Below are 13,249 nucleotides of genomic sequence, written 5' to 3' on the forward strand. Positions count from 1 at the left end.
TATCATCTACACGAGTTTGAATATAGGAACTAATAAAGCTAGTACTCTAAAAATAAACCAATAATCTGAATAAAAATAAATAAAAGCTGACTACCCAGGCTATACTCAGAGGGACCTAACTGAAACAAAAAGGAGGACACCACATCAAGAAGCTAGAATGCCCTTGAGAAACCTCCCTGACCACTTACTGCCTTGTTGATAGCCATCCGAAGTTCAATCACGCCCCCAAACTTCTGGGTCACAGCTCGGCTCACAGGAACATAGGCCATTGGGATGACCTCAATGGGGATTCCCTTGTGCCACTGATCCCCGAGATTCTTTGAATCTTTCCTGGAAAGAAAGTCAGAAAGTACAATAAATATAAATAAGCTCAATGGTATAGACAAACACCAAATTCAGACGTAGTAAGTGGGCAGAGAGCAGGGAAACACACCGGGCTGCTAATGTTTGAGCTGTTTTACTAGTTAAGAAATTAGGTATTTCAAATAAGTATGACTTTTAAAAATGTTAAAACTGGTTATGACTAGCTTGTGGCTATCCAGGTGTTTATTATTTATGTTCTTTCTACAGTAATAATATCTTGTAAGTCAATACAATTTTTTTTTAAATTAACATGCTCAGCATAAGCACCATCTACCAGACTCCTTGAAGGAGAATCTGAGAGCCTGGTCAGAGACTCTGCACAACACATTTATGTGTCCAGAGGAAGCAGAACATGCTGAGTCACTGCCCGTGGGCAGGGCCTGTCCTTCCTACAAGGATCAAATGAGTGATATATGAGGACATGCTCTTGTCACAAGAGTGACAAGCTATTTCCTCCTCCTTCCAATGGACACAAAACATAGCAATATGTACCTTCAGTATGAAAATGGAACAAAATCCTTCAAGACACTCCCTCAGTCTTAGCCATCAGTCTCAGAAAGCCAGACAGCCCCTCCATTTCTCTATCCTCCTCTATAAAATGGGGATGAGGTTGGGGTGTGATCTACCTCCGCCCCCAGTGGACAGCTCAGAACACTCAACATTGTACCTGAAGTCGGCGATCACGATGAAGCGACTGGCATAGCCGGCCACAATTTTCTCTTGGGTCAGACAGCCTCTGGGGATGGGAAGAGGCAAGTGAATACAGGGTCGGACACAAACTCAATTTGAAAACTAAGGTCAGATACAGGAAACCCAAATCTACTTAATGATAAATTGAATTTATAATTTTTAAAGATCCTCAACTCCATCATGCTGGGCAATGGACTAAACTGTGTCCTTCCCAATTCCATATATTGAAGCCATAACTCCCAAGTGCACATTACTTTAAGAAGTAATTATGGTTAAAAGTGTTTGGAGGGGTGGAGGAGTCTGGTCTGATAGGATTAATGTCCTTAACAGAACAGACACCAGAGAGCTCACTTGCTCTCTCTCCACCCTGAGGGCACAATGATAATAAGGCAGCCAACTCAAGCCAGAAGTCTCCAGAATTCTTAAAAATTACTTGTTGCTGAAGCCACCCAGACTACAGCATTTTGTTAAGGCAGCCTGAGCTAAGACATGTTGCTTCTGGTAAATGAGCCTATGTCTGGGAGAAATGGATCCCAGTCAGGCCAGGCATACTCCTATCTAAAATATATCTGTGCTCAAGGAAAAGTCATCTGAGCATGGCATGAATGGAAGGGTCTATAACTTAAGAAGGACAAGCTTTGAACAACCTTTCCTATCTACTATTTGACAGTTGGGGTGATGAAGCAGAGTGTACGGTATGATTCTAAACATGTTGTGTCATTGCAGTCTGCTTAATTACAATAGCGGAGCAGGACTTGGCCTTCTTCAATCCACCATTCCCTACCCCCAAATCAACATTTAAGAAATACTCAATAAATGTTTTCCAAGTGAATAAATACATGTACAACTAACTGCTCACAGAGGTTAAGAGCAGCTTTAAGCAAAGATCACACACTAATTCCCACAGACCTAATAATCTACCCCAACAATATATCTGGTTTAATTCATACAGTTATTAAAATTTGATTCAGCAGAAGAATGCAGATACAGAGAACTCAGTAAGATGAATAATCTCACTGAAGAGACCCAGGTTCCTGGTCAGCAGACTGCTACTCATAACTAGAAATGCCAAACTGGCTCTAACAACCATCAACTTCCTAGAAAAAAGACAAGCTCACATACATCACAGTGGCCATTTGTTTATTCTGTCTTCCACCTTGCTTTGCTAAGGATTAACTGGCAGATACTCCTCAGCAAGAAAGTCCCCACAACACTCACCCACCACCCTTGATGAGATTGAGATCAGCATCTACTTCATCAGCACCATCAATTGCGAGGTCAATCTGTGGGAGGAGAGAAGAAAGATACAGAAACTACTGAGAGCCATTAGAGGGGAGGCTCTGTGCAAAGCTTGAACATGTAATAACTCATCAGATCCTCAGCAGCCCTATTAGTTAGGTAGAGTTATTCCCATTTAATCAGTCAAAAAACAGGCTCTGAGAGGTTAAGCTATTCCACTAAGGTCCACTAAATATGGAGCCTGGAAGCCACACATGGGTCTAGTTCTTACCCACATTACACTCCCTTTTCTCATTGATAGGCATCTCTGTGGATGAGCTAGAATTAAGAGTACACAATCCCAATGTGGGTGACATCACCCCCAAGTACAGAAAAGATACACAGTATACCTGTGGTATTAAAATTTCACTGGAGGGGGGCAACAGAAAAAAGGCCGAGAAACACTGATTCAGAAGTCTCCATGCTAAAGTGGCAAAAAGAAAGGCAGTTTCCAGCACAGAGAGAAAACCCAATGAAGAGTTATAAAGCTGACACACATTTGATCTGCAATTGGAAATTATCTGAGGCACCCTGACTATGACCCCGCCAAAGCACCTGTCCGGGCATGCCCACTCCCACTATTAGGAAATTCTACCACCAACCCCAGGAGCAGTCAGGGGCAGGTGGGTTCATTCATCTTTCAAGATCTGAAATCAAGGAAGCTAAGTATTTCGTGACACTCCTGGACTCCAAGTAGACAGTGTGGGAGTCTTAAGTATGGTTATTTAAAGCAGCTGTATGAAGAAACCTCAGGGTACAAGTCAGTTTAAGCTGCCTGGCATGGCACAAGTATAAAGTGCACAAAGCTTCAGCTTCACCTCGTTTCCATGCTTTCAGATTCTGCTCTTTGTCTGAAAAGAGAGGCTATACTGCTTCTCCACACCCTGCGCTAACCCCAGGGCCAGGCTACATCATGGCAACTCTTGGGGGCCTGGAAGGCTACAACCTTCTTTGTGTGAGTTCCAGGCCTACCTTCAGCCCAAACCACTCTTCTCACAGTGCTGAACACTGACTCACACTCTGCCCTGGCTCTGCCCACAGAAATCCCCCAGTGAGCCCTTCCCATGGTTCTTACTAAACTCTCTAAGGCCCACGTGTACCAGGACAACACAGACTAGTAGACCATCGGGTCCCCATCTGCAGTCTGGTTCTCAAGCTGCCATAACCCCTTTCCACTCTTCCAGTCCAGCCTCTCCTCTCCCACCATGCACCAATGCATACCACTCACTCGGTCCTTACCACTCCAGCCAGCCTGGGGGTTATCCACATATGCCCAATGCCCCTGGTTCTCATCTACTCCTCTCTGGAATGCTCTCTCCTGCCATGGCCACCCTGCCTTCACAGTTCTGCTCAAACTTCACCTCTCCCCACAAAACCTAGTAGCACTGCTCTAGAGCCAAAAGCATCTGAATTCATATTCAGGCTCTACCAATTACAGAAAGCGTGGCTTTGACAAATGACTTGCCCTCTCTGTCTTTTTCACACCTGTAAAATGGGGTAATGATGGTATGCACCCTCAAGACTACTGGAGATATTAAGTAGTTGAATACAAACATAGTACTTAGCTAGTATACAGGAAGGGCTCAGTAAAAGCTAGTTGTTAATATGCTGCTCACTCTCATCAAGTTCAGTTTCCTCTGAATTGCCCATGTGTTTAATAACCATCTTTGCCACAACACTTAATTATAATCTGTTTGCAAATTCCATGGCTGCCTCAGATGATTACTTCTTATCTCCACCTAGTGGTAAACTCCGTGGGCTGGCTCACTCATACCTCTGTATAAGGATCCCCGGAAGCTCTGGGTCCAGCCCTGGGTTTGTCCAATCCCCCTTCACTACACTCATACTGAGCCCTCAGGGTTAAACCACGGGGAATGTACTGGAAACTAACAACCTCTCCTCTTGTGACCTTAGCCAAATTTAATACTCAAAATCCCAGGAGAAAATCTAGTATGACTCACTGACCTTTCTCCTAGACTCAACAAGATATCCAGAGCCCATGAGCAAGTGACAGCCATAAGAAAGGATGAAGACACAGCAGCCCAACCCTCTCTTACCTCTGGGTGTCGGTCCAGGTCACTGAGAGTCAAGCCATATTGCAAGATGAGCTGACGGGCCTGTGGAAGACAAGAAAAAGCACCATAATCATTTACTCTGAGCACGTGGCAAAGATTCTCAGCATTCTTTTGGATTTCAGTGTCTGACACACAGTCCTGAACAAGGCTCCCTCCTAAATCCAACTGGGTCCACTAAGAGGTAGGAGATATAGCTCTATAAATGGCAAAACTAAGTTAATTCATCCTGGGAGCCAGAAGAAGGCAAACAGCACACAGTGAAGGCTCCCAATGCCAGGCTAAGAGTTCCTTCTCTGTGACCTGCTATTTAAGACAATGTCATGGACTCCTAAAGCTTATGGTAATAGAGTATTTAAAAACAAAACAAAAACAAAAAAACAAAACAAAACAAAAAATCTTCCTAAAATAAGAACTGAATTGATACAGAGTGATTTCCAGGCTACCATGTTGAATGAAAATAAGCAAAAGAATATATACACTCAGCAGACTGTATCAAAGGCAGGATGTCCAGAATGGCTAAATGAGCTCAGCAAATTGAGAACACCACACTGGGACAGTCCTAGGATTCACTTTATAGACATGCCTCATATTAACAGTTCAAAGGGTCTGACAAAAGGCGAGAGCAGTGGTTACCACCACCATGTGGCCCTGAGTGGGACTGACAGCTGAAATAAATATACCTTGAACCTTGGAGGTTGACAACCCAAAGCCAAGTGATAAGGATCTGTATCCATGTCATAGTCTATAATATGCAGAGGTATCAAAGGGTGGAAAACTTTCTTTCAAAGGCATGTCTTAAAAATATTTTCTGCTTAAAATGAAAAGCACCCAAGATTAAAAATCAGAAAATCTCAGCTCTAATCTCAACAAACCAGCCACATGACCCTTGGCAACTTTTCTTGTCTATAAAAAGATGGGGATGGATGAAATGAACAATGCCAATATTCAAATCCAAAACTGTAAGATTCTAAGAAAAAACTACATAGAGCCTGGAATTTGCAATATATAGGCCTTCCTAGGATCCTAATTTGAACAAACTATAAAAAATACTTTTAGGGACGTCTGGGTGGCTCAGTGGTTGAGTGTCTACCTTAGGCTTAGGTCATGGTCCCAGGGTCCTGAGATCAAGTCCCGCATCAGGCTCCCCACAGGGAGCCTGCTTGTCCCTCTGCCAGTGACTCTGCCTCCTTCTCTGTGTCTCTCATGAATAAATAAATACTACCCAAAAAAAGTACTTTTAAAGGATTAGATAATAGGAGAAATTTAAACTATGTGTTTATGTTACCAAAGATTATTGTTAAATTTTTTGGTATTACTGAGATGTTTAAAAGCCTCCCTAATTTTCAAAGAGACATAATGAAATACATATAACGAAATTATGACTGGGATTTGCTTCAAAATAACCACAGTAGTGGAGAATAGTGTATAGATGAAAACAAAACTGGCCATGAATTGGTGATTTTTGAAACTGGGCAATAAGTACATAAAAGTTCATTATGTTGTTCTTTATCCTTTCCGAAATGTGAAATTTTCCATATAAAAAGCTAAAATAAAATGTTGACTGAAAATAGCAAATGTTTTTTAAACCACAATTTTGTTCTTATTAAAGAGAAATATATAATGAAAAGAGAAAATAAAAATGGTATTGCAGAATTACTTCTCAGTTCCTAGATTTCTCTAAAAGTAGTACTGGAGAAATCATCCTAATTCCAGACCCTGAAGCTATAAAAACAATGGGAATGTCTAGAAGGCACCTCCAAGATGATCATCCCCACTGCTTGTTATTCATGCCTTTAGATAATCCACATCCACAAAGTCCCAGGATTGGTCTGTGTGACCAATGGTACACAGAAGAGGTGATACAAGATACTTCTGAGATTAATTTATAAAGAAAGCCATGGCATATGTAAGGGTGGCATACTGTAGCAAGATCCTTCCATCCTACCCTCCCTCTTCCCTCTGACCCCTCTCTTATCTAACACATACTAGAGGAAACCAGCTGTCACATCCTAGAGACACCGACAGAGCCCTCTACCAAACAGCCTGTGAAGAACTAAGGCCTGCAACACTAATGTGACTGAGCTTGGAATGAATCCTTGAACCACAGTTGAGTCTTGAGATGACCACAGCCATGGCCAACAGCTTCACTATGATCTCAGGAGAGACTGGAAGCCAGAACCACCCAGCTAAAACACTCCAGATTCCTGACCCTTGGAAACTATGAGATAATAAATGTTTGTTGTTTTAAGCTGCTAAATTTGGGCCAATTTGTTCCATAGCAACAGATATTGAATACAGATGGTATTAGAAAACTGATACAGGGTACCTGGGTGGCTCAGTCAGTTGGGCATCCAGCTCTTAGTTTCAGCTCAGGTCATGATCTGGGACTGAGCCCCAGTGGGGCTTCCCACTCAGCAGGGCATCTGCTTCTCCCCCTCTCTCTCTTTCTGCCCCTTCCCCAACTCGCCTGTGTGCTCTCTCAAATAAATATTTTTTTAAAAAAGAAAAATGATACAAATTGTACATAACTTAATGTGATAATCTATCACACAAATAAAACTATGTGATTGATGTTTACTATGATTTCCTATTTTATGTTCTTTAAAAACAATACTAAAACTGCACTTGGATTTATTACATAAAAACTGGATGTCAGGATTTGAAGAAAAAATCCTGTGTAAATAGATCGTTTTCATTTAACATTTCCTAAGTTCAGGGTTGCCTGGCTGGCTCAGCGGCTGAGCATCTGCCTTCGGCTCAGGGCATGATCCTGGCATCCAGGATGGGAGTCCCACATCGGGCTCCTTGCAGGCAGCCTGCTTCTCCCTCTGCCTGTGTCTCTGCCTCTCTCTGTGTGTCTCTCATGAATAAATAAATAAGTAAATCTTTAAAAAAAAAATTTCCTAAGTTCAAAGACTGCCTGCATTATGGACAATGTTACTGTTTCATGAGGATGTCTTATTTGTCCAACTAGCCTGTAATCAGAGTATGAGAGAGCACATTTTACATACTCTTGTTACCATACAGCAGTTAGTGTCATTTGAGCCAGCAGTTGGGTAAATAACCAATTGTTCTGAGTTCATTCTAGGAGTCACCTAGTACAAATCCTGTTTTAAGGAAGAAATGGATGCCCAAAGAAGTCACAGTGGTAAGTTAGGGACAGGGTGAAGACCAGAAATAGTCTCTTGCCTTCTTGTCCTGTCTAGGGACTAAAAAGGGAATTAGAAGAGAAGAAAAACAGAGGGAATAGTGAAACAGCAGGAAGCAGTGAAGACAGGCCCATTTGTAAACAGAACTGAAGTCATCTTATACAATAACATGTTATTAACGATGACAATTTTAAAAGTTGTTCTTTGACATCTTGGCATTCCTCCAGTACCTGAAATGGACTGCCTTCTCCCATTCCCCAGCCCTGCATGTCCAACTCAAATGTCATCCTCTCCAGGAAGCCCTCCCCAATTCCCTGGGCAACGCACAGGCTCTCCTTCCTCTAAAAAGCACACTAACTCCACTTTCCTACCATATATTTGTCAATAATGACACACAGAAATGGAGCATTAATTCATCCAACACACACATACAGAACGCCTAAGAGCCAGACACACACTGGATGCTAGAGGTGGTGACTAACACCTCCCATGTAGAGGAGCCTCATAGCCCTATAACAGTAAGTACAGCCTCAACGATCACTATGCCCAACTGTACTCTGCCTCCTCACCAGACCAGCAGCTACCCATTGCAGTTCCTGTCCAGAGTCTGGCACATGAAGAGCTCAGTAGATAAGCGCTGTCTATTTTGTATGGCTGGGAGGCCCTGCCCCAACTTCTGCAAGCCCTGGGATTCTCAACTTCCCAGATAATAAGCAATAACACAAGGACAGCATCTGCCCTTGCTCTAAACAGGCTGCATCTCCATCTACAACATGGAGAACCCTGTACATTGACCTCAAGACCCATCAGGGTAGGACCCTTTAACCTGCTCCCATCTGTGTCCTACAACTTTCCCTTTTCCTCAGCTTTGACTAGACTCCTTAATTTGCACAGGACCCCTGTGAGTGGTCCTGCACACACAGAGAAGTCCAAGTCACAAGTGGCATGAGCATTATCCCTCCTGTTATGGGCTGACCTATTCCCCTGGAGGGAAAAGACAAAACAAAACACAGGTTGGAGTCCTAATCACCCCCAGGAACTTCAGAATGTGAGCTTATTTGGAGATAAGGCTTCACAGATGTAATCAAGGTAAAACAAAGTCATTAGGCTGAGCCCTAATCCAATATCACTGGTGTCCCTATAAGGGGAAATCTGGATACAGACAGGTGAACACAGGGAGAACACCATGCAAACATGAAAACAAAGATCAGGATGAAGCACCTACAAGCCAAGTAATGCCAAAAACAGACAGGAAACCATCAGGAAATAGAAGAAAGGCACCCCATAGGTTGTCCCTCTTGATCTCAGACTCCTTGATTTTGGACTGCTAGCCTTCAGAATCAACAGACAATACATTTCTGTTTTTTAGGTCACACCCAGTTTGTGGTACCTTGTTATGGCAGTCCTAAGAAACCAATATGCTAACTTCAACACAACAGCCCAATTGTGGGGGTACTGACCCAACACTGGCTCAGTCAGCACAAATGCAGTCACAGGTGCTCAACTAAGATTAGCATCTGCTGGGTACCAGATACTCTGAGCTCACAAGTTACGGATCTCCTTAGGGGGCATAGAGCAGACACCCCTGTCTGCCTCTTCTAGCTCTAGAAAAGTTCAGGGAGCAATAAAGCTAATGACTAGCTTGTGCTTTTAGAAAAAAGACAGGAACCAGTGCCTTGTCACTGCAATCCCACAAATGGGCCCCCAGAAGCCTCTAGTGACTACGGACAGTGGCATGTGGCAGAGACCAGCAGTTCTGTTATTCATAAATTTCACAATAAAATCTGAGAGTCTGTATTTTCCCTTCTATCATCTAATTGAGGTGCACTGAAGGCTGATGCAAAAAATAAACACTGTTTTTGGCTCAGACCAGATCTGGCTTTTAAATACGTTTTTCTATTGTCCTCTTTCAAAAACTTTTAACTTTAAAGGAAAAATCTACCAAAAAATCCTTTAAATCCCTATAGGTTTATTTGTTTAGAAAGTAGAACATAAAAAAATTTAACTTTTTCAATCATTTCAGGAGATTGCATCTGGCAATCCTGAAAGTCTTCAACTTTTTTTTTTTTAATTTTTTATTTATTTATGATAGTCACACAGAGAGAGAGAGAGAGGCAGAAACACAGGCAGAGGGAGAAGCAGGCTCCATGCACCGGGAGCCTGACATGGGATTCGATCCCGGGTCTCCAGGATCGCGCCCTGGGCCAAAGGCAGGCGCCAAACCGCTGCGCCACCCCGGGATCCCCATCTGGCTGAACTTAATGCAAAATAAGTTTGGGTATGAGGGGGAAAAAAACAAAACAGTAACTCTGAACAAGTGAATTTTTAAAAGCCCTGTGAATTGTGAATGATTCCACTGAATCTACTGAAACTGGCCAGCATTTTCCAGTCTAAGTACATTGTCATCACTTACCACCATAAAATATAGGTGGGTAAGGTGGATGTTATTTTTAAAACACAGAATTAAACCTCCAATTAAAGATAGCAATTTGAAAACCTCTCTTTGGCTCAGCTTTTTCCCAAAAACCTCTCTAAAACTGTAATAAAGGAAATTTTCTAAAACACAAACAAAAAGAGGAGAAAACCATACCAAACTTTTAAAAGCAGGACCACTTGTAAACAATGGTAACTAGCAAAAATGAAAAAGACAAATCCTAAGGCAGTACTGCAAGAAGCTAAGAAACAACCAAACAAATATCACAGAAACTCCCAAAAGGTTCAGGGCTGCATGGTACTGCAACCTTCAGGAAGCAGACAGTGGGAGTAAAAGAGGGAATACTGGCTCAAAGAGTATGAAGAACCTGCTGTATCTCTCTCCACTACTCCCAAAGCAGTATGTTTATTCTCTGGAGAAGGTCAAAGAGCAGGACTCAAGACTGGCTACAGGCATAGCTGAAGACAAGATTACTCTATCAGCAAGCTCTTACTGCACAGCAGCTACCCCAAAACTCAGAGGCTTAAAAGAGTGAATATTGAACAGGCATTTCCCCAAAGATATCCAGACAGCTAAGAGACACAAGAAAAGATGTTTAACATCACTCATCATCAAAGATATTGCAAAATATTGTAGATTCTTCTTTCCCAACTATCACAGGTACTTCACTAAAAACTCAAAGCAAGATTATATCCAGAAAAATGGCAGATGTCTTCTAGCCCTTTTCACCTACTTGGATCCCAGAACACAGGCAGCCAGGCATACTCCTCCAAAGGGGTGCTGACCAGACTTCTCTCAGAAACTGAGCAGCCAGAAGACAAATAATCTGACATCAGGAGTTCCCCAACATGAGGGCCTAGCAGATGAGTCTGAAACAAAGACCACTTTCATCCTATGAGCTAATTTCTAATCAGCTTCTTAGTCTACCAGTCTTCAAAATGAGCAAATAGCTAAAGAAGGCCAGAATAAGAAATGACCAAGGCAACCGAACAACATTTTGACTGTGTTTCGTTGGTTTGTCAAAGCTCTGAATTATATGCAAAAAAGAGTAAATTATGAATTATATGCAAAAAAGAGTATATAAATTATAATTCCAACAAACTTAAAAAAAAAACCTTTGAGAAAACAGATATTTAAGAAGAAAATCTTACAACAAAAACAAAATCACCATTAATAACTTCATGGAGATAAGGGAAAGCTGAACTCATTAAACAATTTTTTTAAAAAAACCTCAGACAATAAAAGTAGATTTTATTTGAAATTAAACATAAGAGTAAAATAAGCTCCATAGAAGGCTTAGAAAAGACAAAGCTAAAAGATAATAGGACGTAATAGGCCACAAGCACCAAGGATACACAACAAGCATCCTAGAAAGACCAGAAAAAAACAGAAGCAAGAAAATTAAAGCAATAATGGAAAAAAACTCACCCAAATCAAAGAGTGTGAATCTGCAGAATGAAATGTCCCAGCAAGTGCTTAGCAGAGTGGATAAAAAACAAACCCACAGTAAGACACAGTATGGTGAAATTTCAGAATACTGGACATGAAGAAAAGATAATATAAGAGTATACAGGTGCAGAGAGAGGAAAAAAAAATAGGTTTCAGGGGCACATGGGTAGCACAGTGGGTTAAGTAGTGCACTTGATCTCAGGTCTTGACCTCAGCATTGAGTTCAATCCCCACACTGGGGCTTTAAAAACAAATAAATAAAATTTTAAAAAATGGTTTCACACAAAGAACCAAGAATAGAATGTCATCAAGCTCCTCAACAGCAAAGTGAAAATCAGAAGATAACAGAAACAATAAAGATATGCCTTTAAAATTCCTCAGAAATGACTTTACATGTAATTCTCTAAGTCATAAAACCAACTTCAAGAAAGAGTAGAATAAAGACATTTTCAGACTTCCAAATGCCCACAATTTGCATACCACACACCTGGATAGCTACCTGAAGGATGTGCTTCAACAAAACTGAAGGAAACAAAGCAAAAGGTTAGGGAGGGGTGAGTGAGGAAAAACAGGACCAAGAGACAGGACAATCCAAAAAAGAAGAGAAAGACAGTTCCTGATTGCAAAGGGGGACTCCAAGACAACAGCCAAGTGCAACTGCCACAGCATTCCCAATCCCAATGACCCAGAGGCTTGGCCAAAATGAAATGGGTGCAGTGGAATACCCAGAAAGAAGTATCTGAAAGAAGTGAGAGTTTCCCATCTGGGTAAGAGAGTCTGGGGTGGAATTAGTAAGGAGTGTATAGACAACCAAGCAAGTAAAAAAAAAACAAAACAAAAAAAAAAAAACACAAAACAAAGGCAACACTTACTTTCAGGAAAACGAAATTAATGGGCAGGTAAGAAGGAGTAATCACAGTATACTACATGGCTCGGCCATAGTCTGCTGATCACAATTCTGCACACACTGAGTAACGCCTCAACAAAAGGTGACTATACTGGAACGTTGGGAGAGAGGGCCGTGTGTGAACTGGGAAAGCAAGGATGTAAAAATTAAGCAAACACCCATCTTCCATTCATTCATCCATTCAGTAGAGAATTATCCCACCAAGTTGAAAAAGAATTTTTTAAGTAGCAAGAAAAGCATGCAGTTTCCAGATATTGGAGCAAATGTCCAACCAGCAAAGAGTTTTAAAACTCTCCATACACTATACTGTGTCTAACACACAGAATACACTGAAATATTGCATCCAAAGCCACACTTCTGAAGAGCAATCCTCAGTAAATCAGCTGCTTTCCTGCTCCTGGCTCTCACCTAAAACAACTCTGGTGTACAACCCAAAGCCACACCTCCATGTCCTCAGGGACCCAGGAGATTCAGCAGCAAGTGCCAAGATGCAGAATGGAAAGCAAGACCTACCTGGAAGGAGGTGGGAATGCAGACAAGGTTCAGATTCTCTTGTTTCACTCTTTCAGCTGTAGAGACAAAAGACTTGTTGGTGGCTTTTCACTCTCCTCACTTTACGTTTCTTGTCACATGCACATTTGCTCAATCCAAGAGAAAAGGAAAGGTTTATCCCCCACTGACAGCTGCTTTTTTTTTTTTTTTTTTTGACAGCTGCCTTTTATTCTGGGTCCCCAGCCTTGGTGAAAATGCTGGCAAACAAACATGGAGTACACAGGACAGGGACACTAGATAGCTCAGGCATAAATACTAACTGCAACAAGAGCAGTGTCATGTTTGCTACTATAACATGCCTGGCAATGTTCAAAGACCTTTGTACATGTAAACTCTTAATCTTAACAACCCA

The 13,249-nt window shown here is 41.7% G+C and overlaps 1 protein-coding gene and 1 long non-coding RNA gene across 4 annotated transcripts in view; one reads left to right on the plus strand and one right to left on the minus strand.

The window, feature by feature from the left end:
* Positions 1 to 13,249, plus strand: part of LOC112664369 (uncharacterized) — a 53,879-nt gene that overhangs the window by 35,451 nt on the left and 5,179 nt on the right. The gene's annotated exons all lie outside the window — the stretch shown is intronic.
* The window catches only part of RPIA (ribose 5-phosphate isomerase A), a 30,283-nt gene that overhangs the window by 7,554 nt on the left and 9,480 nt on the right, over positions 1 to 13,249 (minus strand). For 2 of the 3 annotated variants that reach the window (XM_025453877.3, XM_049095972.1), the window contains exons 3-7: positions 12,859 to 12,914; positions 4,389 to 4,448; positions 2,272 to 2,336; positions 1,031 to 1,099; positions 189 to 330 (exon numbers count right to left, since the gene is read on the minus strand). In XM_025453877.3, coding sequence (XP_025309662.1) covers positions 189 to 330; positions 1,031 to 1,099; positions 2,272 to 2,336; positions 4,389 to 4,448; positions 12,859 to 12,914 — 392 coding nt within the window. The remainder of the gene's footprint in view (positions 1 to 188; positions 331 to 1,030; positions 1,100 to 2,271; positions 2,337 to 4,388; positions 4,449 to 12,858; positions 12,915 to 13,249) is intronic. The other variant, XM_025453878.3, reaches the window with a different exon arrangement.

This window comes from Canis lupus, chromosome 17, assembly GCF_003254725.2.
Source record: "Canis lupus dingo isolate Sandy chromosome 17, ASM325472v2, whole genome shotgun sequence".
Lineage (NCBI taxonomy): Eukaryota > Metazoa > Chordata > Mammalia > Carnivora > Canidae > Canis > Canis lupus.